Source organism: Suncus etruscus, chromosome 13 (assembly GCF_024139225.1).
Source record: "Suncus etruscus isolate mSunEtr1 chromosome 13, mSunEtr1.pri.cur, whole genome shotgun sequence".
In the NCBI taxonomy this organism is placed as follows: Eukaryota; Metazoa; Chordata; class Mammalia; order Eulipotyphla; family Soricidae; genus Suncus; species Suncus etruscus.
The window spans coordinates 25,145,677-25,169,812 of record NC_064860.1 but is presented as its reverse complement, the minus strand read 5'-3'; the positions used below and the strand labels follow the sequence as shown (position 1 = coordinate 25,169,812).

The 24,136-nt window shown below is 48.7% G+C and overlaps 1 protein-coding gene and 1 non-coding gene across 5 annotated transcripts in view; both read left to right on the top strand.

Annotated features, from left to right (window-relative positions):
- SCHIP1 (schwannomin interacting protein 1) overlaps positions 1–24,136 on the top strand; it is a 285,050-nt gene that overhangs the window by 241,955 nt on the left and 18,959 nt on the right. For all 4 annotated transcript variants that reach the window (XM_049785905.1, XM_049785907.1, XM_049785906.1 and 1 more), the window contains one exon: positions 20,627–20,745. In XM_049785905.1, the coding sequence (XP_049641862.1) occupies positions 20,627–20,745 (119 nt within the window). The remainder of the gene's footprint in view (positions 1–20,626; positions 20,746–24,136) is intronic.
- LOC126026571 (5S ribosomal RNA) lies at positions 20,273–20,391 on the top strand. The gene has a single exon (XR_007501794.1). It is a non-coding gene; the product is annotated as a 5S ribosomal RNA (ribosomal RNA).

Here is a 24,136-nt window from a genome sequence, read left to right as displayed (position 1 = left end):
TCCCTGAGCATCGCCTGGGGTGGCCCCAGAACCAAACTGAATAATTAAATGGTTCACCCATGCGAATTAAGGTCACAGCAGGATAACACCTTCAAGTGGGAACATATTTTAAATAATAATAATAATATATGCGCTCATCTCTGCACAGTTGCTCTCCTGGGTTTTAAATCTGACGCTTTGATGGTTTCCAAAGACCAGTTCCAGGCCTCGGGGGTTAATAACTCGTGTCTGGCTGGAAGGCAGCATTGAATGAACCCCTCGTAAACAGAGTTCTGGGGAGCTGGGTCTTCACTGGCAGCTAATTTTATGCTGTCACCATGGCGGGATTCCAGGCTCCCAGAGACCAATTCTCCCAGTTACCAAGAAAGACTCTCCCCGTAGTGGGGGAAGGTTGTGCTGTTTCTGGGGTGAGTATGTCAAGGCCCGACAAGTCTGGTTTCAGTAAATTTAGGCCCTCCAGCCCTGTGACTTTACACTCCCGCTCTGCTTAGTCACTGGGGGCTTATTTCCCAGCAGTACCTACATTCTCGGTGTGGCTTCTCACTATGGGACTCTGAGCACTGGATTTCTTCCTCTCGGAATCAAGACAGCACCAGAAGTTCATGGCATCTCAAGTGTCAGGGCTCTGGGTCTCCTCTTAGCCCATCTGGCTTGGCGACCGTGTCTGCTCACCTGCCTTGAGCCCAGTCTCCCGCCATCACATCACCATTGTAAGGTGAGCCCTGAGCCCCTGTTAGCTGATCCCTTCTGGGCTCTGGAGGTTGAAAACTTGAAAATCTCCGCCTTTGTAGGTCAAAAATGGACCTGCTATCAGATCTCAGATTTCTACCCACCACCACCACCACCCCTCCCCCCAGGAAGGGTTTTGTTTTTCTGGAGGAGGTGAAAAGGTATTTTCTTCTGCTGGAAATCCATAGTATCTGACGCTGCCCCTGTGCATTTAATAGTTTGGAAGTCGTTCTTGCTTCTTTCCACAATAAAATGAAGTAGATTTGGCAGTGATGGATAGCCAAGGAGACTGCGTGGGGATGAACATGGAGCAGGTAGTTTTCTGGTCTACTTTTTCCCCAGGAGGTGCTATCCAGACCTCTTTCACTTGGGCAGGAGCCCACCTGCAGCCCCCAACTCACCCACCCACCCCCAGAGGTCACAGTCATTGGAGAAGATGCATCGTTTCCCCCATTTTCCAAGAGATCTTTCTCTTTTTCTTTGGTCTTTGGACCATACAGGGCAGCACTTAGGGCTTACACCTGTCTCTGAACTCAGGAATTACTCCTGGTAGGGTTCAGGGAACCATACATGATGCCAGGGATTAAAAGGGAGCTGGCCAGGTGCAAAGCGAGCACCTTCTCCATTTATCATCACCCCAGATCCAGACCCTCTCGATCAACTCCACCATCATTTATTAATGAATTATAATGCAGCAGGTTGGAGCAAATTCCTTGGGTAACCTATTTAGGAAGAATTTCTTTGTAAGATTAATTCCTAAACACATACCATTGTTTAACAGAGTCCAGATAATAGGCTATCAGCTCCCCCCCATACATACCCCAAAATTCTTTGTGTACTTGATAACAGATGACCAAATAATTATCACCCATCGTTAGTACTCTTATTACCAACATCATGGTTACTTCAGCAATAATGTTCACTTAGCCCATTTTGCCCTGCCTGTGGACCCACCCCTATTCTGTGATCTCTTTTCAACAGTATCCAGAATGATTTTTTTTCAATTATTATTTCATCTCCAGGGCCTGGAGAGGTAGTACAGGGGTAAGACATTAACTGGCTGGGTTTGATCTCTGGCACTACATAGGTCTCCCCGCACCCCCAAACACAGCCAAGAGTGATCAGTCGGGCCGGAGAGATAGCATGGAGGTAGAGCATTTGCCTTGCAATAGGGCATCCCATATGGTCCCCCGAGCCTGCCAGGAGCGATTTCTGAGCACATAGCCAGGAGTAATCCCTGAGTGCTGCACCAGAAATAAACGAGCATTGGTTCAAAAAATAAAATTAAGGAGTCTGAGAGATAGCACAGCGGTAGAGCGTTTGCCTTGCACACAGCTTACCCAAAACGGAGGGTGGTTCGAATCCCAGCATCCCATATGGTCCCCCGTGCCTGCCAGGGACGAGGGACCAGGAGGAACCCCTGAGCGAACCCCTGAGCACCATCAGGTGTGGCCCCAAAACAAAACAAAAAACTCCACATCCAAATTCTCCTGCTCAGAGCCATATCAAAGCCCAGGACCCCTGCACCCTGCTAACACTCTGCCCTCCCACCCTGATCCTTACTGTTTCCCCAGAAATTTTGGCAGAGAGACCAGATTTAGCAGCTAATCTATTATGGACTCATTTTGTTTCCTGTTCATGGGAAATTGATTCTGTGGGATCCTGTATTGCTTGTGCTGAGAATACTCCCCACCTCTACCTCAGGGTTTACGCTTCTCTTTATTGGAGGTCTTTACTTAGGGGCCCCCATCTTGGGGAGGCTTCAGTGTGATTCCGGCTCCCCCATCCTCTTTGCTGTTGGTCTCGCTGGGCCCTGTCCCCACCTGTCTCCGCTTTGCCTGAGGGCTGTGTTTGTGCAGGTTCAGATCAATCACTGCTTTTCCGGTGCTTAGAACATGCCTACTGTGCAAGGCTGCATACGTTTCCCACTGGGTGGTTGGGGAAGGCGACCCTATGGATATGGAGCAGCCAGACCCTGTCCTTCCTGTGCCCGTGCTGGGCCCACAGCTTTGCCTTGTCTGACCTGACCACACCCCGGGTCCTAGACCTGGACCTGGAGTTTCACTAGGGGTTGAGGGAGCAGCCTGCTGTGATATTAGCTGCCCAGGCCTTCACTGCACACAGAAGTGTGCATGTCATGTGATTTGCAGGCACTCTGGGAGCCCACCAGGCCTCCGGGAAGCCGCCCTCCCTGTTTCCCGGCATGTGTTCTTCGTGGCTAGGAAATAGAGGCTGCATCGATCCTTGCTGATTGCTTTTCTGGAGAAATGGGTCAGCAGCGGTGGTTGTGTGTGTTTGTGTGTATATGTTTGCAAAGAGGGTTTTGCTGCATGTGTGTTTGCTTAAAAGAGGATTTCAGTGTGTGTGTGTGTGTGTGTGTGTGTGTGTGTGTGCGCACGCACACACGCACACACTATGTTTGCAAAGAGGGTTTTCTCTGTGAGTTTGCAATGACAGGGTTTCACTGTGTGTATGTGTTTGCAAAGGAAGGGTTTCATGTGTGTGCTCGCAAAGACAGGGTTTCGCTGATTCTCACGCATTCACGAAGCTTCTGGGGAGATGACTGTGAGCCCCCAGCCAGGAACAGCACCAAGAAATAAGAAATTCTCAGACAGATGTTTGTGGGTGTTTTGTCTTTGGGCCTTCTCTCTGTTCTCTCCCTACGGATCCTTCTGTCTCTCTCCCGGGGACTTAAATCAACAAGATCTGCTCTCTTCCGTTGCCGAAGAAAAGCCCCACCCTATCCACTGGCAGTGGGGTGGGAAGTGGACAGTCTTTTGGAACGGAACAGCCACTCTCCTGGCCTGGACTCCGCCCGAGAAGCCCTGTTCCAGGCTGTGCGGCATAAGACAGCTCCTCCACTTGCCATCCACACTGGGTGATTTTCACCTCAGGATGCTGACAGGCTTTATCCTTTTGTCCCTTGCTCACCCCTTCCTGAAGAGTGACTTGGATCAGTTCCCTCCCACACACAGAGTGGAAAAGCAAGCAGATGACTGATACTTTCTTTCCTCCAGACCCCAGCCTGCCCCTCTGCCATGCCCAACCAATGTCCCCAGCCCTGCCCCAGCCGGGAAATGCCTCCTCCTTGGCCTCCTCTATTCCTCTTCTGCACTTCCCTTTCTCCTCTGTTAGGGCCTTCCACCAGTTTCACAGGCATTGCCTCACTGGCCAACAGCAAGTTCTCTGAACAATCAACATCTATTTTCCTTGCACTTTCATCCACATCTGAACCCAAACAGGATGCTTTGGGCTCAGCTACCCTGGCGTTCCAGAAATGGTCTCTTAAGATTGTACATATGTGGTCAATCCAGATTCTAATCCCTTGGACCCTGTATGTATGCTCTCCTTAGTACAACCAGAAGTGATCCCTTAACTCAGCCAGAAGTAAACCCTGAGCACCACCTGGTGTCGCCCAAAACAAAAAACAAAACAAGTAAACAATACATCCCCCAGAAAAAAATAGAGTATAATGAGATCAAATCTTCATTGGTCCTTTGAGACACATATACATTCACATTCTTGTATAGCAATGTTGCCTCAATAAAAATATTGTACCCCAAACCCACTTCTCCTTCATGCAAGGAAAAGAGGTTTGGGTCACACACAGTGATGCTCAGGGCTTGCTCCTGGTTCTATGGCCTGGGATCTCTTATGGCAGTGCTGAGGGAAACAGGCAGTTCGAGGGACCAAACCTGGGTCAGCTGTGAGCAAGGCAAGCAAGCACCTTCACTCCTGTACTATCTCACCAGCCCCCAGAGAATGTGGTGTATTGTGCTTGTTGTTGTTTTTGAGCCACTTAAGGTGCTTCTTGGGGTTTATTCCTTGCTCTCTGCTCAGGGATCACTCTTGGCGTGTTCAGAGGACTCTGTCCAGTGCTTGGGATCGAACTAGGATTAGTTTCATGCAAGGCAAGTGCCTTAACCTTTGTATTGATTACTTCGCTGGCCCTCAGTGCTTTCTCTAGATCACTGTAGCCAGATCAGACAATTATTCATTTCCATGCTACCTTGCATAGTATATCGAATTTTTCAAAGTTTTAAAAGGGATAGTTTTACTGCCTCAAAAAAGAAAAACAAACAAACAGAAAAACCCAGCTTTTTTTTGGACCTGCTGATGATAATATCCCAGAAGAGAACAGTTGATATCCTGTTGGACTAGATGATGAAGAAGGGAGTATGTCATTGGAACTCGTGTGCAGAGATGATATTTAAATCCTTGGAGAGAAAACAGCCCTTTCCTGACCAGATTCGAGTGGTTGATTTAATGAGTCACAACGGAAAGGAAATAGATTCTCTCCCTGTTGACATCAGACCAGCCATAAGTCTGTTTCTAAATCAATCTCTCCCTGCTGCGAGAAAGAAGATGATATCAAAGTGGGGAATCTTAAGATTATGAGCAGTCCCCCCACCGCCTACAGAATGGGGAAAGGTGTGTCATGCTCATGGTGAAGAGGTTTCTAGCATCTTAGTGCTCATTGGCGTACTTTTAGATGGAATTTTTTTTTTTTTTTTTTTTTTTTGGTTTTTGGTTTTTGGGTCACACCCGGCAGCGCTCGGGTTATTCCTGGTTCCACACTTAGAAATTGCTCCTGAGGGGCCGGAGAGATAGCATGGAGGTAAAGTGTTTGCCTTTCATGCAGGAGGTCATCGGTTCGAATCCCGGCGTCCCATATGGTCCCCCGTGCCTGCCAGGAGCAATTTCTGAGCCTGGAGCCAGGAATAACCCTTGAGCACTGCCTGGTGTGACCCAAAAACCAAAAAAAAAAAAAAAAAAAAAAAAAAAAAGAAATTGCTCCTGACAGGCTCAGGGGACCATATGGGATGCCGGGGTTCGAACCATTGTCCTTCCTTCTACGTGTAAGGCAAATGCCTTACTTTCATTCTATCTCTCTGGCCCTTTAGATGGAATTTCTGTCTAAGACTTTTCTGTCTAATCCCTATTGATATGTTTTTTGTTTGTTTGTTTGTTTGTTTGTTTGTTTTGGTTTTGGGCCACACCCAGTGGTGCTCAGGGGTTACTCCTGGCTATCTGCTCAGAAATAACTCCTGGCAGGCACAGGGACCATATGGGACGCCGGAATTTGAACCAACCACCTTAGGTCCTGAGTCGGCTGCTTGCAAGGCAAACGCTGCTGTGCTATTTCTCCGGCCCCGATTTATCATCTTTTAATTGAGGGAGAAATATGCCCATAATTAATAGTGGTGGAAAAAAAAATATATATATATTGTTTTGTTTTGTTTTTCGAGCCACACCCGTTTGATGCTCAGGGGTTACTCCTGGCTAAGCACTCAGAAATTGCCCCTGGCTTGGGGGGACCTTATGGGACGCTGGGGGATCGAACCGCCGGGGTCCTTCCTTGGCTAGCGCTTGCAAGGCAGACACCTTACATCTAGCGCCACCTCGCCGGCCCCTGGAAAATAATTTTGATTTCATTGCTTTGCCTGGTTTGAGCAGAGAAGAATATGATTTTTTTTTTTTTTTTGGGGTGGGGATGCACACCCAGTGATGCTCAGGGCGTACTCCTGGCTCTGTGTTCAGGAATCATTCCTGGCAGGGCTCGGGGAGCATATGCAGGGGATCAAATCCAGGTCAGCTGTGTGCAAGGCAGCACTTTCCCCACTTTATAATTTCTTTGGCTCTGAGCAAAGGGTGATTTGAGTGTGGAGATAATCATTGTTCTCCTAAAGAGAAAGTAAGGCTCTTGGCAGTTTTAAGAATCGAGAAAATTGGGGTCCAGAGCTGTAGTGGGCAGGCCATTTGCCTTTCTCGTAGTTAACCCTGGTTAACCCAGGTTCGATTCGCTGCATCCCTTATGGTCCCCCAAGTCTGCCAGGAGTGATTCCTGAGTGCAAAGATAGGAGTTACACTTTGCACAGCCAGGTGTGGACCAACAACCAAAAACAAGAAGTTCCGGAGCCAGAGTGGTGGCACAAATAGTAGAGCGTTTGCCTTGCACACACTAACCTAGGATGGACTGCGGTTCGATCCTCCAGTGTCACATATGGTCCCACTAGCCCAGAGTGATTTCTGAGCATATAGCCAGGAGTAACCCCTGAGTGTCACTGGGTGTGCCCCCCCCAAAAAAAAACAAGGGACCCGTCAAGATAGCATGGAGGTAAGGCGTTCGCCTTGCATGCAGAAGGACAGTGGTTCGAATCCCAGCATCCCATATGGTCCCCTGAGCCTGCCAGGACCAATTTCTGAGTGTAGAACCAGGAGTAATCTGTGAGTACTGCCAGGTGTGCCCCCCCCCCAAAAAAAAAAAAAAAAAAAAACAAGTTAGGAAAACAGGGCCAAAGAGAAAACTCAGCCAAGTGGTGACACGGCTTGCAGGCAGGTGGTCCTGCGTCACTTCAGCACTCTATGGAGCTCCACTAAGAGAAGACCACCTTCATCAGGAATAGACCTAGAACAGAACATTGCTGGGTGTGTCTGCAAAAACTCACCAGAATTTTTAAGAAAAGAATTGTAGGGCCCGGAGAGATAGCACAGCGGCGTTTGCCTTGCAAGCAGCCGATCCAGGACCAAAGGTGGATGGTTCGAATCCCGGTGTCCCATATGGTCCCCCGTACCTGCCAGGAGCTATTTCTGAGCAGACAGCCAGGAGTAACCCCTGAGCAACGCCGGGTATGACCCAAAAACCAAAAAAATAATAAAAAATTGTAGGTTGGGCTGGAGCAATAAGGCATCTGCCTTGCCGGCACTAACCTAGGACGGACCTCGGTTCAATCCCCTGGTGTCCCATATGGTCCCCCAAGCCAGGAGTGATTTGAGTGCCACCAGGTGTGGCCTCCCCCCCAAAAAAGGATTATGGGTGCTGTAGAGATTGTCTGAGAAGACTAGAGCATCTGAAGGAAGCCTGGTTCAATTCCCTGAACCACAAGGTCCGCGAGCACCCTCAGGAATCTGCCCCCACATCCCCACACCAAGCACTGAAGCACCAGTGTGACCCAGAAACCAGCAAAAAATAATTCTGAATGTCAGTACATCTGAACTTGCCCAACCAACCCCTCAAAAAAAAAAAAAAGCACCTGAAAAAATCTAACTTAGTTGTTTTGCCTCAAAAAGGTACCCTTAAGAAAGTGCCCATATTTTAAAAATACGTAAATAAATGTCAACAGATTTTTAGGGGTCTGATCTGTCGAAATTTAGGTCAAACATGTCATTTAAACTAAAGTCATGATTCATACAGCACATGCTTGAGGGATATATGGCAGCATCTCCTTAAGCCAAATGTCTAGGGTTTTCTGAAGCTGGAGAGGGAGGGGGACCCAGGACGGGGAGCAGGCTCCTGGGTGCAGATCACGCAACCAGTCGCCAGTCCCCGAGCTCCCTCCCACCATAATCTCAGAATGAATCCATATTCATGCCAGCTCAGAATGCCAAGTGCAGTGTCCCAGGGAGCCCGTATGCCATTGTTTATTCATAGCCTCCTTGTGCCCAGGGCCAAGTAGAATGCCAATGCCCTCGGTAACAGCCTGTGGCAGCACCAGCCTCCTGTAAGCACTTGAACTCAGCGGGGCCTAAAGGAGCAAACAAACCCCAGGAACCCGTGGGGTCCCCATGTTGGGCAGGATCCCCATGTTGGGCAGCGTCCAACTCTGACCCTGGGATGCAGCAGCAGGGTGACCTCAAGAAATCAAGGCACCCACATAATACAGCAGTGCTCAGAAGAGACGCTTGTCTCTTCTCAGGAATCACTCCTGGCATGCCTGGGGGATCATATGGGATGCTGGGAATTGAACCTGGGTCTACCCCATTCAAGACAAATGTACTACCCACTGTGCTATCACTCTGGCTCAAAAGTCATGGTTTTGGGGCTGGAGAGATAGCATGGAGGTAAGACGTTTGCCTTACATGCAGGAGGTCATCGGTTCAAATCCCAGCGTCCCATATGGTCCCCCGTGCCTGCCAGGAGCAATTTCTGAGCCTGGAGCCAGGAATAACCCCTGAGCACTGCCGGGTGTGACCCAAAAACCACAAAAAAAAAAAGTCATGGTTTTAATTGGTATTGGTTTGGGGTCATAACCAGCAGTGCTCAGGGCTTATTTAGGGCTCATTACTGGCGGGGATCAGGGGACCATGTGTGGTGCCAGGGATGGAGCAGACCAGTCTCCTGATAAACAATTCTTCCCTATTGTCCTATCTTTCCGGCCCAGTTCTCATGTTTTTATGGATAGGAGGTCTGGATCTGGGACTTATCTGGGAAATCCTTTCCATCTGCTCTTGACCCTCCCTTTGCCTCCGCCTACACACACATTGGTTTAGTAGTTGATGAGGAGGAGGATTTTCACCTGCACTGAAAAATACATTTAAAAATTACCTTACCATGGGGCTTCAACATTAGTACAACAGGTAGAATGATTGCCTTGCACACAACTGACCTGGACTCGATCCTTGGTATCCTATAGGGTCCCCTGAGCACCACCAAAGTAATTCCTGCGAGTAGATCAGAACCAGTAGTGACCCCTGAGAATTACTGGGTATGTCCCAAAATGCCTGAGAGGGCAGGGGACAATATACCTCACTATTGGAAAACCTTGACTGAAGCAGACCAGATGGAAACAGACTTGGCACAGTCGAGCAGACATTGGTTGCTTGCTGAAGGCCAGAGTGATAGTACAGCAAGACAGGCACTTGCCTTGCACACACAGCTAATCAGGTTCAATGCAGGTTCAGTCCTGGCACTGCAGAGACAAAGACTTCTGGGTATTCTCCTGATCCATCCCTGGATACAGAGCCGGGATTTCCGAGGCATGTGGCAAGACCCCTTGGTCAGTTCCACAATGGCTTGTCTGATTGTCTAAAGCAGGTGTGGTCCCCAAACTTAATTGGCTTATCACCCTCTTTTCAATAATAGAGGACGATAGCCTAAGTGCCGTCCCCTGGAAATCTCTCTTCCTGCAGCAAATAGAAAGTGTCCCTCAATTGACCTCTGAGGCTCCCACCATCCCTCCCCCTTCATCCTAGCATCCCCTGTAGGAGGCATTGTCCAGTTTAAGAAACATGATCTCAGGTATCTGCTCAAGGACAGAAGGTTTTGTGGGTTTGGTCTGTGGGGTGCACAGAGTTTTAGATTAGCATTAGATTAGCATTGGGGAGGGAACTAGAGAACATTCGGGAAGGCTTGGACCAGGAACCTAGAGCCACTTTGTAGGAGTGACTCTTAGAATCGACTAAGGGGTGTCTGCATTGGATCCATGTTCCTTTTCCAAAGAGGAGTTGGTTAGTGCATGCTTGGTCCCCAGGGTCCTGCCACCATGTCGGGAAGATCGATGGATCATCGTGAGTTTTTCTTTGTGGTCTCAAGCTGAGCCCCTCATGCTTATACAGCATGGTCAGATGCCTCAGAGTTCCCCTGAAAATGTACTTTTGGTGGCAGCAGGGTTTGCAACATTAGTAGGGCACTGTTGGAGAAAAATCAAAGGAAAGTTTAATGATAAGGAAAGATCAGCTGTTTGGAGCTTCACCAACCCTCCAGAAAGCCGAGGTTCAGATCTTTCCTGAGGAGGGGACCAGGTGAACTCCGCACTGGACCCCCAGAGCAGTGCCACCCAAGGACATGGTCCGTGACTTGACTCTGACCCAGTCATTCTAACAAGGGGACTGATCTTTAATGCTTCATTTCCAGCCCCTATTGCTCTCTCTGGCTAAGACATTTTCCTCTTGGATGTTGCCTTGTCCTCTGTAAAGATAATATCCCCCAAATGTAGTTGTGAACACAAAAACTTGCAGGCGGAGCATCGTCTGTCATTCCTGCATGTGTGTCAGAAATTGTGTCTGTGCATACGTGATTATTAATGTGCGCTCAGCCATCTGCGCTGTGCGTTTAGGCCCGCCTTCATACTTATTAGTCCAAGTCTCTTTATTTCTAGATTTTTATAGTTTCGCCCTTGATAAATCTTGATTATGGGTTACTGAGGTGGAGGGTGTTGCTGGATGAGAAGTTGAAGGTCTGGAGATTAGGACCACACTCAGAGGCTCTTTCTTGTCTGTTCCTGCAATTTTTACACACCCTGGAGCCTATGGTCATGGAAAGGATGGGGGTGGGGGCAGGAACATTGGGAGAATAGAGGGGAAGCAGAAATCCTGGCCTTAGGCTGGAAACCATTGCTCTGTTGGAAGGAAGCCACGGTAGGGCGGCTTGGGGACAGGCTAATTTGGGGACCTGAGCAGTGAAGGGGCTGGGCTATATTCCACCTGGGGGGGGGTATTAGAAGGAGGTATGCAGACACAGGTCTCATATCCTAACCTCCCAACTCCTGGCATCGTTGATTGTGATCTGCATGGCTCTCAGTCTGTGAACCCCAAGTCTGGAAAGCTGTATTGGCTTATTGCATGGCTCATTATGGTCAGGACAGGCACTCGAAGAGCCCAGAGGCCCAGCAGCAACTTCTGCCGGATGGCCCACAGCTGTGAGCAGTGAGTTCCGAACCATTTCCAGCTCCCGACGCTCTTAAGTGGACGTGGCTGTGGTAACCAACACAGAGAATGCCAGCCCATAATACTAAGTAACCACAGTAACCTCTACAGCATGCACCGACCCGTAATGCCAAGTTACCACAGTAACTGCTGCAAAGACCATTGCCCATTGTGCTGAGTAACTAGTTTATATTCTAATAAAGGAACTGCTACAAGATAAAGGTACGGAGTAACTATGAAAATAATGGTTGCAGAGACACAGATCCATAGTAATATGGTACCACTCCAGAGACACAGGCCCCTCAGTGCTCACTACAATACCTACTGCCCAGACACTGGCCTGTAGAATTCATATCTGCTTTAACAGATGCACTGCCCAATGGCAATGTGTGCCACTGTGATCGTGCCCTTGGGGTGGCCACTGTGATAAAGGGCTCCTTTGGGTTTTTTTTTTTTTTTTTTTTTTTTTTTTTGGTTTTTGGGTCCTACCCAGCAGTGCTCAGGGGTTCCTCCTGCCTCTACACTCAGAAATTGCTCCTGACAGGCTCAGGGGACCATATGGGATGCTGGGATTTGAACCACTGTCCTTCTGCATGCAAGGCAAACACCTTACCTCCATGGTATCTCTCCGACCCCGATAAAGGGCTCTTGTTCTTACTGGTACCCTCATCTTAGGGCAGCTGATGGCATCTGTGGGGTGTATGCAGCCAAATGCAGTTGTGCTCAGAGACCATTCTTGTCACTGTACCCTCTGAGACTTGGGTAAGGCGGGCCTATCTTGTCACCATTCCCTCTGGGACTCTGGTAAAGGGGGCCTGTCTTGTCACTTTTGTCTCTTGCACCTGGCGTAGAAGGAGTATATGTCCGGTCAAATTGGAGGAGTGCTCACCCAGTGGAAGTGATGGATGCTCATGGGCAAAGACCAGTGAGCAATTGAGTGTCTTGCAGCCCTGTTCTGGGGGCATTCTGGCAGGTCCCATCTTCTCATCCCTTGGTCTGTCTGATATGAGGAAGACGGGGGTCCTTGACCTTTGGCTTCTCCTGCCCATTTTTTCTTCCAACATGTGGTGTTGTGGTGCCTTATGTTCACACATGCACTCTGACGTGCTCAGCCTGACACCATGGGGAGGGATGTGATTCCTCCTGAAGAATCCAGCACCCTGGTGGACCTGGAGGGGAACAGGTGTGGAGGGCTGCATTGCCACCTGTAGAGATGGGGAGAGTGAAATAGGGTTCTCCCAAGAGCACTCTGTCACCCTGAGGAGCTATTGTGGGGCAGAGACCAGCCCCACTGTGTGTCCCACACTGGCCCTTCCATTTGCCTTTGTCACAGGTCCCTGGCTTGGGGCTCCTCCCGCGCCTGCACTCTGGGCATCTATTTTTATCTGTCCACCCCTCCCCAGAGCCTCATAGGCTCCTGGCCACACTGGGCCCAGGACTGGGGCAGGAAAGGTGAGAGGGATCCGGGCGGGCCAAGGGGACCCAGGGGGGTGGGGAGTGTCCGGCAGATGAGTCGCAGAGACTGTGGTGCCCAGACAGGACAGCCAGCGGTGGGCGGGGCGGTGTCCCGGGCACTGAGGCCGGGCAGACACAGGGCAGCCGGTATGGCAGCATGAAGGAGCGGGGCAGGGCTGGGCAGCCGGCGTGGCTGCCACTTGGAATTCCTGGGAGGAGGTTTCATGGCTAAAACTCTGCAGCTCTGAGAGTGAATTTGGACAGTGGCAGAATGAGTGACGTCAGCGGGCAGGAATGTCCATTCCTTGAGGGGGACTATAAGCAGGTAAGGGGACTGCAGACCATCGGACAGTTCCTCTAGCAGGGGGAGGGCAGAAGGGGGAGACCACAAGTTAGAAGTGTTCTCTTGTATGTGTCATTGAGAGACAGTTGCTTCTGTCAGGGAAGATTCTACAACAATTGCCCACCCTAAATCATTACTGGAAAGTCAAAGCAACCTTTCTAAGCGGAGACTTTTTATTTTTTAAACTATAGGATACAGGAAAGTTTTCCTAAGAGATATTGTCTTGGCTATTGGTTGTGTTTTGTTTTTCTAAAATAGATTTAGTATTTTTTTCTTCCTAAGCTTGCCTTTTCTCCAGAAAGTGGTCTTGTAGATCGGGGGGCTGAGGTGGGGGGGGGCTGTTGTAGGTGGTGAGTGTCCAGTAATAACAGGCCTGAATAAAAATAGCCAGAGTTGTAGATGGGTGAGGCCAGCGGAACAGAGCCCAGTGTACTCGTGTGCAGCCGCAGAAGCTGAGTGTATGGCCTGCATTTGCTCTAGGTCAGGGCTAGGTCAGGACTGGGGAGAGGAAAGGGGCCCTTCCTTTGGAGCCCAGCAAAATCCTCTGCCCCCAGAGGCAAGAAGGAGCAGACACGCAGAGTGAAACATTGCTGCTGCCTGTTGCATTGGGAACAAATGTGAAGCTTTTCTCAATGTGATCTGTGTAAGAATAAAATCTGAGAGCTGGAACTGTGTGTGTGTGTGTGTGTGTGTGTGTGTGTGTGTGTGTGTGTGTGTGTGCACGCGTGCAATTATACATTTGCTTTCTTGGTGCAGTTGACAATAGATGTTTTCCCCAGAAGCTACTTAAATACTTAAAATAGGTCCTAGTGGCCTGTAAGCTGTCCTTCTTGCCAGCTGCCCCAAGAGACCTGAGCCCCAGTTGGACTGTACAGAACCCTGGAGCCTCCTGTCCCCATTGTCCCTTCCTGCAGAGAGGCTAGGTACAATGGGGTCAGCCTCAGCCAAATCCAGAGAACAAATGCAAGTTCTCTGGGCCCTGTCACAGGCTTCCCAGAGGTGTGTGTCACACACTGAGGCAAAGTAAAAAGCTTTTCACAGCCAATGCAAGAACAGTGAAGTGACATGTGCTGTGGTTTTAGGGTACGAACCCAGGGCCCCCAGAGCAGGCCTGGAGCAGGAGAGCCTTGATAGACGGCCACCTGATCCCTCAGCATGGAGCAGGCGCCACTCAAGGACCTGCAAACAACACCAACAAACAGATGCTTGTGTTAGTCTGACTGTGACCCCAATTTTTACCATGGAATCTCGTATGCAGTCTTGGGCCCAGAGAACCAGACAAGCCATGCTGGGGGACCCAAACAGCACCCAGTGCCCAGCTGGTCCTGATCATTAATATTGAATGAACCCAAGCACAACAGTCAATCTTTTGGGGTACCAGTTTTATGAACTTGCATGTGACCTGGAAAGAAAAACCCAGATGGGGCATGGATGGTTCTATGGAGAGCAGCTCATCAACCAGGCAACCCCACTTTCCAAGACACAGAGGACAAGGCCCAGGATAGTTCAGATGTGTGGGGTGCAGGCTTTGTGCGAGGGGGCCATGGGCATGGATTGCTGAAGGAAAGGGGAGAGATGCAGCCATGGCCTACTTTTCCAAATTAGAATCTTGTCCTGGTTTGTGTTTTTGCTCCATTGGTTTTGCTGTTTGGTTGACTATAGGTACAGTTGGATCAGATGTCTTAAAGCATCAACCTGTAGGTTTTGTTCCTGCCCTCGGCCCATCACAGCAGCATCTACCAGAGCCCATGTGAGGCACGCACATGCCACCACACAAATGCAGTCTCTGTGGAACACAGAGGCAGATGGCACTTTTCAGTGCAAGTGTTCGCAGTCAGATAGATTTAATCATTGCCACCCCACGGAGGTCTACTGGGAAACTGGAGCCTCCCACCCAACTCCTGTCACTGATGAATAAGCCCCACTTGGGACTGTTTACAAGGTTGTTGCAAAGGCAGGCAGCAGGCTTGGGGACACTTGGAACCCAAAGTGGATCTCTGCATTCTTGGAGGATTTGCTAAGAAGAAAGAAGTTCCCTCAGAACTTGGAGATCATTCAGTCATGACCCTGAATCTGGGCCTCCCCATAGACTGTATTCTCTCCTCATCACATGGCTATTCTTGGCATGAGGTTCCCACCCACCCCAACCCAGAATATCATGTATATGCACACCAACCTCCCTCTGGGGGCAACCATGTAGATGGGAGACCTCCCCCCAAATGATCATGCCCCTCCCTAGGTCTAAGGATGCTGCCTTAGAAAAATGGACATGCCCCAAGTTTCAAGGCTTTCTCAGTGCTGTCACCAATGGTGTACAAAGATGGGAAGCATCCTAAAAATCCTGGAGGGACTGAAGGGAACTGTGTGATGGGTCCAGCTCATCAGCCCATTTGTGCTGATTGTTTTGGAGTCAAAAAAAGTGGTGACACCATTTCTCTATGATTCTTTTCAAAGACATCTATCTGACTTGGCTGCTGAGAGCATGCCCAACAACAGCCCCAGTATCAGTAATAGTGCTTTGAATTCCTGAACAACTTCATTTGTTTGATGCTGTCATCCTTATTGGAATACACCAATTTGTTTTGTTTTGTTTGGGAGCCACACTCAGCTGTGCTCAGGGATGACTAGCAGTGCTGGGGGGACCATATGGGATGCTAGGGAATAAAACCCAGGTCAGCCATGGGCAGAACCTCTGACATGTTTGTTCCCAGATTGTGTGACCTGGGTTGATCACATGCAAGGCAAAAAAAATACTTTACCCTCTAAAATTAGCTAGCATAATGGAACCAGAAAGTTGAATTTGGAAAGAAGTAGCAGGTTAAAATCTGTTCTTTTTGTTTTGTTTTTGTCCACACTCGGTGGCACTTAGGGGTTACTCCTGGCTCTGTGCTCAGAAGTCGAACCTGGCAGGCTTGGGGGGACCAGATAGTACACCAGGGATCGAACCCAGGTCCTGTGTCAGCCACATGCAAGGCAAATGCCCTACCCCCGCTGTACTATCACTCTGGCCCCAGAAATACACCAATTTAGATGCCAATTTGTAGCTGAGGTCACTTAATGTTCAGAAACAAATGAAATAATAGAATGGACCTCTAACAAGAGCTTACTAAAACTTCTGCCATTGTCCTAATGACTTCATTGGAGATACAGTAATTTTTACAAATTTGTTTGCCACTGTACTTCTTTCTATTTTCTTTCTTTTTTTTTAACTTTCCTTTGTTGTTTTTTGTTTGTTTGTTTGTTTGGTTTTTGGTTTTTGGGCCACACCCGGTGACTCAGGGGCCGGTGAGGTGGCACTAGAGGTAAGGTGTCTGCCTTGCAAGCATTAGCCAAGGAAAGACCACGGTTCGATCCCCCGGCGTCCCATATGGTCCCCCCAAGCCAGGGGCAATTTCTGAGCGCTTAGCCAGGAGTAACCCCTAAGCATCAAACAGATGTAACCCAATAAACAAACAAACAAAAAAAACAACAACCCGGTGACGCTCAGGAGTTACTCCTGGTTATGCACTCAGAAATTGCTCCTGGCTTGGGGGACTATGTGAGACACCAGGGGACCAAATCACAGTTCATCCTAGGTTAGCACACACAAGGCAAACAACCTACCACTTGCACCACTGCTCCAGCCATAACCGGTGATGCTCAGGGATTACTCCTGGCTATGTGCTCAGAAATCTCTCCTGGCTTGGGGGACCATATGGGACGCTAGGGGATTAAACTACATCCATCATAGGCTAGTGCATAAGGCAGACACCTTACCGCTTGCACCACCACTCCAGTCCTACAATGTATTTTCTTTTTTTTTTTTTTTTTTTTTTTTGGTTTTTGAGCCACACCCGGTAACGCTCAGGGGTTACTCCTGGCTATGCGCTCAGAAGTTGCTCCTGGCTTGGGGGACCATATGGGACACCGGGGGATCAAACCGTGGTCCGTCCAAGGCTAGCGCAGGCAAGGCAGGCACCTTACCTCTAGCGCCACTGCCCGGCCCCTACAATGTATTTTCTAATGACCTCTATGAGATGAAATAATTTTTATAAATTTGCTTGTCACTGTTCTTTTTTATTCTCTTCTTTTTTCTTTTTCCTTTCTATCTTTTTTTTTTTTTTTTTTTTGATTTTTGGTTTTTGGGTCACATCCAGCAGTGCTCAGGGGTTACTCCTGGCTCTTTGCTCAGAAATTGCTCCTGGCAGGCTCAGGGCTCCATATGGGATGCCAGGATTCGAACCACCATCCTTCTGCCTGCTATCTCTTCGGCCCCTCTTTCTATCTTTTTATTAACTTTGTTCTCACTTAACTGGAGATAAGTAGTTATTATAATAGTCATTATGGTCAACTATGTTATGCTTTTTTTTTTTTTTTTTTTTTTTTGGTTTTTGGGCCACACCCGGCAGTGCTCAGGGGTGACTCCTGGCTGTCTGCTCAGAAATAGCTCCTGGCAGGCACGGGGGACCATATGGGACACTGGAATTCGAACCAACCACCTTTGGTCCTGGATCGGCTGCTTGCAAGGCAAACGCTGCTATGCTATCTCTCCGGGCCCTGTTATGCATTTTTAAAGTAAAAAAAAAAAGATATTATGGCGGAGTGAGGGGCTGTGATGTACATGACCATAAAGATAAGAGTGCACACTGAGAATAGAGACCCAAATTCCAATTAACAGCCACCAGCACATGTCAGCACGGAGAATCATAAAAACACAGGAACTGTGCACATGTGGCAGATGTTGGGATGCTCCTGAGACTGGGTGTGGTTGTAGAATAGGGCACAATGGGATGCTAAGAGTGAGCTGCGTTTCTTTCTCCCAGACCCATCATGCCCCTGTCCCCCAGAAATGGAGGAAGGCCCTGACTTCAGCTCAGCAACCTGCTCACATCTGTCCACAGGGGCTTTGCCTCAGCTTGGGGACTCTTATCTGTGCCCAACTGGGTCCTTGTCCTTCTCCCCTTCACCGGACAGTGTTTCTCAGGAAGTCGAGGAATGAAAACATGAGGCTCCAACCCATGTGTTCTTGCACAGTCCCAGCCTCCATGCTACTCCTGGACCCATCCCTCGTGGTTTCCGTGAGACACTAACTGGAAAATTCCTGTTAGATTCTAGTCTGCTTAATGGTTTCTTCTTTGTCTTGAAGGATAGTAATGAGCAATACCCAATGAGCATGTCAGTTCTGCTCTCCTGACTCTGTGTGTTGTTCCATCCCAGGGTGCAACTATAGATCCAGTTCGTGGGGTTTCTGACCTGTGAGGCTCTCTCATCTGTGAAGGTCCTGATCCTGCTGAGGATCTCTGGTCTTTGAGGGTGTGTCTCTAACCTGTGAGGGTCTCTTACCAGTAGGAAGGCCCAGCCCAGGTACATACCTTCCTCAGACAGAGCCAGCTTCTTAATGGCAGATCACCATATTTGGGGGCACAAGTTTGCTTTCAGAGCTCAGGGTTGAGTATAGGCTTAGGTTGTCACTGTGTATCAAGCCACTGCCAGTCCTGCCAGGAGCCTGTTTTGAAGCAATTAGTGATCCCCTGGCCCTGGTGCACAATCTATTGCCTGGCAACACTAGCCCATTGCCATTAGCAGCATCCGCCGGGGACATACCCCAGGGAAATGGTCTCCTTTGCAGATAAAAGCCCTGGCAGGCTCCTGAGCCTGCATGTGAAGGCTAGGGACACCCTGTATCCTATGTGTGAGGGACGGGAGACACCCCATATCCTGACCATAAGGACAAGGACACCCCACCTCCTAGGGTTGGAGACCCCCGTAGCCTGAGTAGGAATAGGAGGCTCAGCTCTGACAGCCACTCTGATGGCAGATCCAATTTCAGGGGTGCCAGGCTCCTGCTAAGCTGTTTCCTTAAACTGTCCTTCCAGCCCACTAGCGTGGTGGCACCCTTGACTAGCCTCTCCCATTCAGGGACTGGTCCTGAAGAAACCCCTAGAGTGGGCCAATGATGTACAGAGACGTGACCTTTCGGTGCTTCCAATGTCACAACCCCACAGCTGCCCTCTCTGAAGCAGCAGCTTGGGACACTCTTGAGCCTTAAACCCAAGGAGATTGTTTTCTTTTGGGGCCACTCAGGCAGTTCTCAGGACTTACTCTGGGATCACTCTGGGTGGGACTCAGAGTACCAACCCTATGGGTTGCTGGACATCAAACCCGTTGACCTTGCAAGGTAGGCTCCCTCCGCACTGTGCTATCATTTCAGGCCCAATCTTGTGGGTTCTTTATTTATTTTGAGGGGAGGTTGTTGAGCCATACCTGGCAACACTCAGGAGTTACTCCTGGCTCTACGCTCAGAAATCACTTCTGCCAGGCTCGGGGGGCCATATGGGATGCCAGGGATCGAACCCGGGTCACTCCTGGTTTGTAACTCACTTTGTCCAGCACAGACTGGGCATTTGCAGCTGGTTTGTTTATTTACACCCAATGGTGCTCAGGACTGACTCCTAGCTCTGTTCTCTGGGATCACTCCTGGAGGAGTTCAGGAAACCATATATGGTGCTAGATATCAAACCTGGGTCAGCCAAGACAAATACCCTCCCCATGGGCTCTCTCAAGCCCTCCTGTAGCTGTTTTATCTTTAAGGAGGAAAGGCATTTTTGGTCTTCTCCCTGTTTTAAAGTGGGAGAACTGAGCTGAGTAGAGAGAGGGTTCATGACACTTTTATGGAAGCCCTGAGCCAGCTGCCCACCCTCAGCAGTGGAATGGACATACCCTTGGGATTGTTTATCCTATGAATCTCAAGTTCTGTCAAGGTTATACAGGATTGGTGTTAGGGGGCCATCTGTCTGACACGTGTACAGGCCCCTCCCTCTTTGCTGATTAAAGGCAGGGACAGTGGCAACATAGGGAAAGACACTCTGGCATGGATAACCATCCAGTTTAGGGTGCTTTTCATCATCCCCAACTTTTTTGTTTTTGTTTTTGCTTATGGGTCACACCCGGCAGCATTCAGGGGTTATTCCTGACTCTATGCTCAGAAATCACTCCTGGCCGGCTTGGGAGACCATATGGGATGCCAGGATTTGAACCATCGTCCTTCTGCATGCAAAGCAAATGCCTTACCTCCATGCAATCTCTCCGGCCCCCATCCCCAACTTTTTTATTCAGCCACTTCTCACAGGAAAGCAGCAAACCACATTCCCATGAGCCTTCTTCTGTCTTGGAGAAGTTAGCACCAAACCAGTTGGCACTGCTGCAGGGAAAGAGCTGGTGTCTTGTGCCAGTGTCTAGCACCACATGGTTCCCTGAGCACTAAGTAGGGAGTAGTACCCAAGAACCCCTGCCTGTGACCCTCCAAAAATAAATAAATAACTAATAAAATAAAACAGAATGGTCTACGGCCATACTATCCTGAACACGCCTGATCTCGTCTGATCTCAGAAGCTAAGCAGGGTTGGGCCTGGTTAGTACTTGGATGGGAGACTGCCTGGGAATACCGGGTGCTGTAGGCTTAAAAAAATAAATAAAATAAAATAAACCAGAATGCCAAGAGCTGCCATTGCTCACAAGCCTGGGACCAGAAGAACCTGGGTTCGTTTCAAACTTTTAGTCTGTCTCAGCTTATGTGCTGGTATCTTTATTTTTGCAGTTCAGGTTACACTTGAAAGGAACTCAGCCATGGGGCGGCATGTGGGGGCACTGATATCTGTCTTCTCATCGGCATTTCTTGTCTCCCTGAAACTGCAGGCACAGAAAAATGAGAGAGAGTCAATCCGGCAGAAGCTGGCACTCGGCAGCTTCTTTGATGATGGTCCAGGAATCTATACCAGCTGTAGCAAGAGCGGGAAGCCGAGCCTCTCCTCACGGTGAGTGGCCTTGCCGGCTCATTCTGAACCCCATTCTGAACCCCAGCTAATGGATGTGGTCGGCCACTTACATGCATGGTGATGGCATCTTCCGAACCACAATACTCTGCCTCGATTTGGGTTTGAGGCAGACCCCTCCCTCCTTCCCTGGCTCAGGATTGTTCATTTTTGAGGGGGTTAGGTTTTGTCCCACTTGCCCAATGTTTGTGTGGGGTCAGATTTCAGCATCTGTTTTTCTAAACACATTACTGATCAGCTGCGATGTGCAAGTCCCACATTTAAGCTAGCCAGCTGGTACATGCACAGAGAAGGGACCCTGTCCTTGACAAGCCAGGGAGCCACCAGTCTCAGCCCTGCTGCCAAGGGCTGAGGTGAAGACACTGCTGAGAAGCACAACCCCCCACCTGCTTCAGTCTCGTCGCCTGCCTGTTTGCATGGCTTCTAATTCCAATGAAAATATATTAAAATGAAAATCCTATCTAGAAATCAGGCCACACAGCCCAGTGCCCTGATTCACTTCTCGCTCATGAATGTGATCTGGGTCCCACTGGGAGTTTGAAAATGCAGTTTCTGAGTCAGCAGGCTCGGGGCTCACACTGTGATCCAGGGCATACAGTCTGCAGAACTGTAACGAGCACAGATGACGGCATTTCTTATAAACACTCTGACACACTTCTGCTATTCCTGCAAGAGTGTCTGAGGGTATATCCCAGACTGGGCCATCTTCAGAAAGGGAGCACAAATTCACCATTAAGAGATTAGGGGGGTATTCTGTTTATGACTGGAACGCAACTACAATCATGCTTGTAATTATGGTGCTTAAATAAAGACATTATTTAAGGAGCTGGAAAGAGAGCACATCAGTAGGGCCTTTGCCTTGCATACAGCCGATCTAGAACGGACAGTGGTTCAAATCCCGGCTTCCCATATGGTTCCCTGAGCCAGCCAGGAGTGATTTCTGAGCACAGAGCCAGTAGTAACCCCTGAGCGCTGTGGGTGTGACCACCCCAAAACAAACAAACAAACAAAAAGATATTATTTAAAAAATAAAAATAAGGGGCTGGAGAAATAGCACAGCGGCGTTTGCCTTGCAAGCAGCCGATCCAGGACCTAAGGTGGTTGGTTCAAATCCCAGCATCCCATATGGTCCCCCGGGCCTGCCAGGAGCTATTTCTGAACAGATAGCCAGGAGTAACCCCTGAGTGCCACTGGGTGTAGCCCAAAAACCAAAAAGTAAAAAAAATAAAAATAAAAATAAAAAAAGAGATTATGGGCTGGAGCGGTGGTGCAAGCAGTAAGGCGTCTGCCTTGCACACGTTAGCCTAGGATGATCCCCGGCATCCCATATGGTCCCACAAGCCAGGAGCGATTTTGAGTGCATAGCCAGGAGTAACCCCTGAGCATCATCGGGTGTGGCCCAAAAAACAAAACAAAATACCAGAAAACAAATAATATAAGAGTTTATATTGGTATAAACAAATATAAGAGATTATATCAGTTAGTCAGACTTCCTGTTGCCCTCCCATCGCCAGTGCTTCAGAGACCAGGTTAGAGTTAGGGTTAGATTTGTTTACTGGATGGGAGGATAGCTCATTTCACTGAATGTCTCCTCCATTTCCACTCCCCTTAACAAAAATGTCTGTTTGGGTCTTATAACCTCATTTCTGTTGGCTTCTTTATGGAATTTTCTTTTCTTTTTTGGTTTTTGGGTCACACCTGTCAGCACTCAGGAGTTATTCCTGGCTCTGCGCTCAGAAATCGCTCCTGGCAGACTCTGGGGACCAGATGGAATGCCAGGATTTAAACCGCTCTCCTCCCAGGTTGGCTGCATGCAAGGCAAACGCCCTAGCCTGTGCTATCTCTCTGGCCCCTTTTATTTTCTTTCTTATTTCTTTAGTTTATTAATTTTTTGGACTTTGTGCAACATCCAGCAGTGCTTAGGGCTTGTCTGGGCCCTGAGCTCCGGGATCACTCTTGGCAGGCTCGGTGAATCATAGGGGATGCAAGATTAAACTCCAGTCAGCTACGAGCAAGTCAAACTCCCTCCCTGCTATACTATTAATCTGACTTTCCTTTTTACTGGTGCGTGAAAATTCTTTTATCACAATACTAACTTTAAGTATGTTATACACATTACAGCCACCTGCCAGATCTTCTCACTCTCTTTTTTGTAATCTAAAGTTCTTAGCTGTAATAGACTTAACTTCCCTCACATCTATAGTCGATGTAAAAATCTTCTAGCCCGGGGCCGGAGAGATAGCATGGAGGTAAGGCGTTTGCCTTTCATGCAGGAGGTCATCGGTTCGAATCCCGGTGCCCCATATGGTCCCCTGTGCCTGCCAGGAGCAATTTCTGAGCCTGGAGCCAGGAATAACCCCTGAGCACTGCCAGGTGTGACCCAAAAAAAAAAAAAACCAAAAAAAAAAAAAAAAATCTTCTAGCCCAAGGCCCAGAACACATTCACCTAGATTTCCTACCAGAGTTAGAAGTCATTGACTTTAGGGGGGGGGGGGGGTGGTTTTTGGGCCATGCTCAGGGATTACTCTTGGCTCTGTACTCAGAGGTCATTCCTGACAGTGCTCAGGGGAACATATGGGATGCCAGAGATTACGTTGGGGATGGCAGTGTGTAAGGCAGATGCCCTACCCATTGTGCTATCACTCTGGCCTCAGTAGTTGGCTTTTTATAAAGTTCAGAATCCACTAGAATTGGTGTCTAGTGTGTCTCAGGGAATCTCTTTCCTCGTCTGTTTACCTTTTATACACTGTGTCTGGCACTTACTAAATGGTCGCACTTGAAATCATGACCTGAGGAGACTCTGTCAGATCTTCTCACTCACAGGCATACATCCCATTTCTGGGAGAGCATTTCTCTTTCAACAGTTTGTCTCACAGTAACTTCAAGTTTGCCCTTAGTCGTGCCAAAGCCAGTGCCTTTCTCCTTTTCTTCACAAAATGATCGGTTCCTGGTTTTTATCTTTTCCTTCTCCCATGTAAATTTTCTTTCTTTCTTTCTTTCTTTCTTTCTTTCTTTCTTTCTTTCTTTCTTTCTTTCTTTCTTTCTTTCTTTCTTTCTTTCTTTCTTTCTTTCTTTCCTTTCCTTCCTTTCCTTCCTTTCCTTCCTTTCCTTCCTTCCTTCCTTCCTTCCTTCCTTCCTTCCTTCCTTCCTTCCTTCCTTCCTTCCTTCCTTCCTTCCTTCCTTCCTTCCTTCCTTCCTTCCTTCCTTCCTTCCTTCCTTCCTTCCTTCCTTCCTTCCTTCCTTCCTTCCTTGTTTTTGGGTCACACCCAGCAGCACTCAGGAGTTACTCCTGGCTCTATGCTCAGAAATCACTCCTGGCAGGCTTGGGGACCATATGGGATGCTGGGATTCGAACCACCGTCCTTCTGCATGC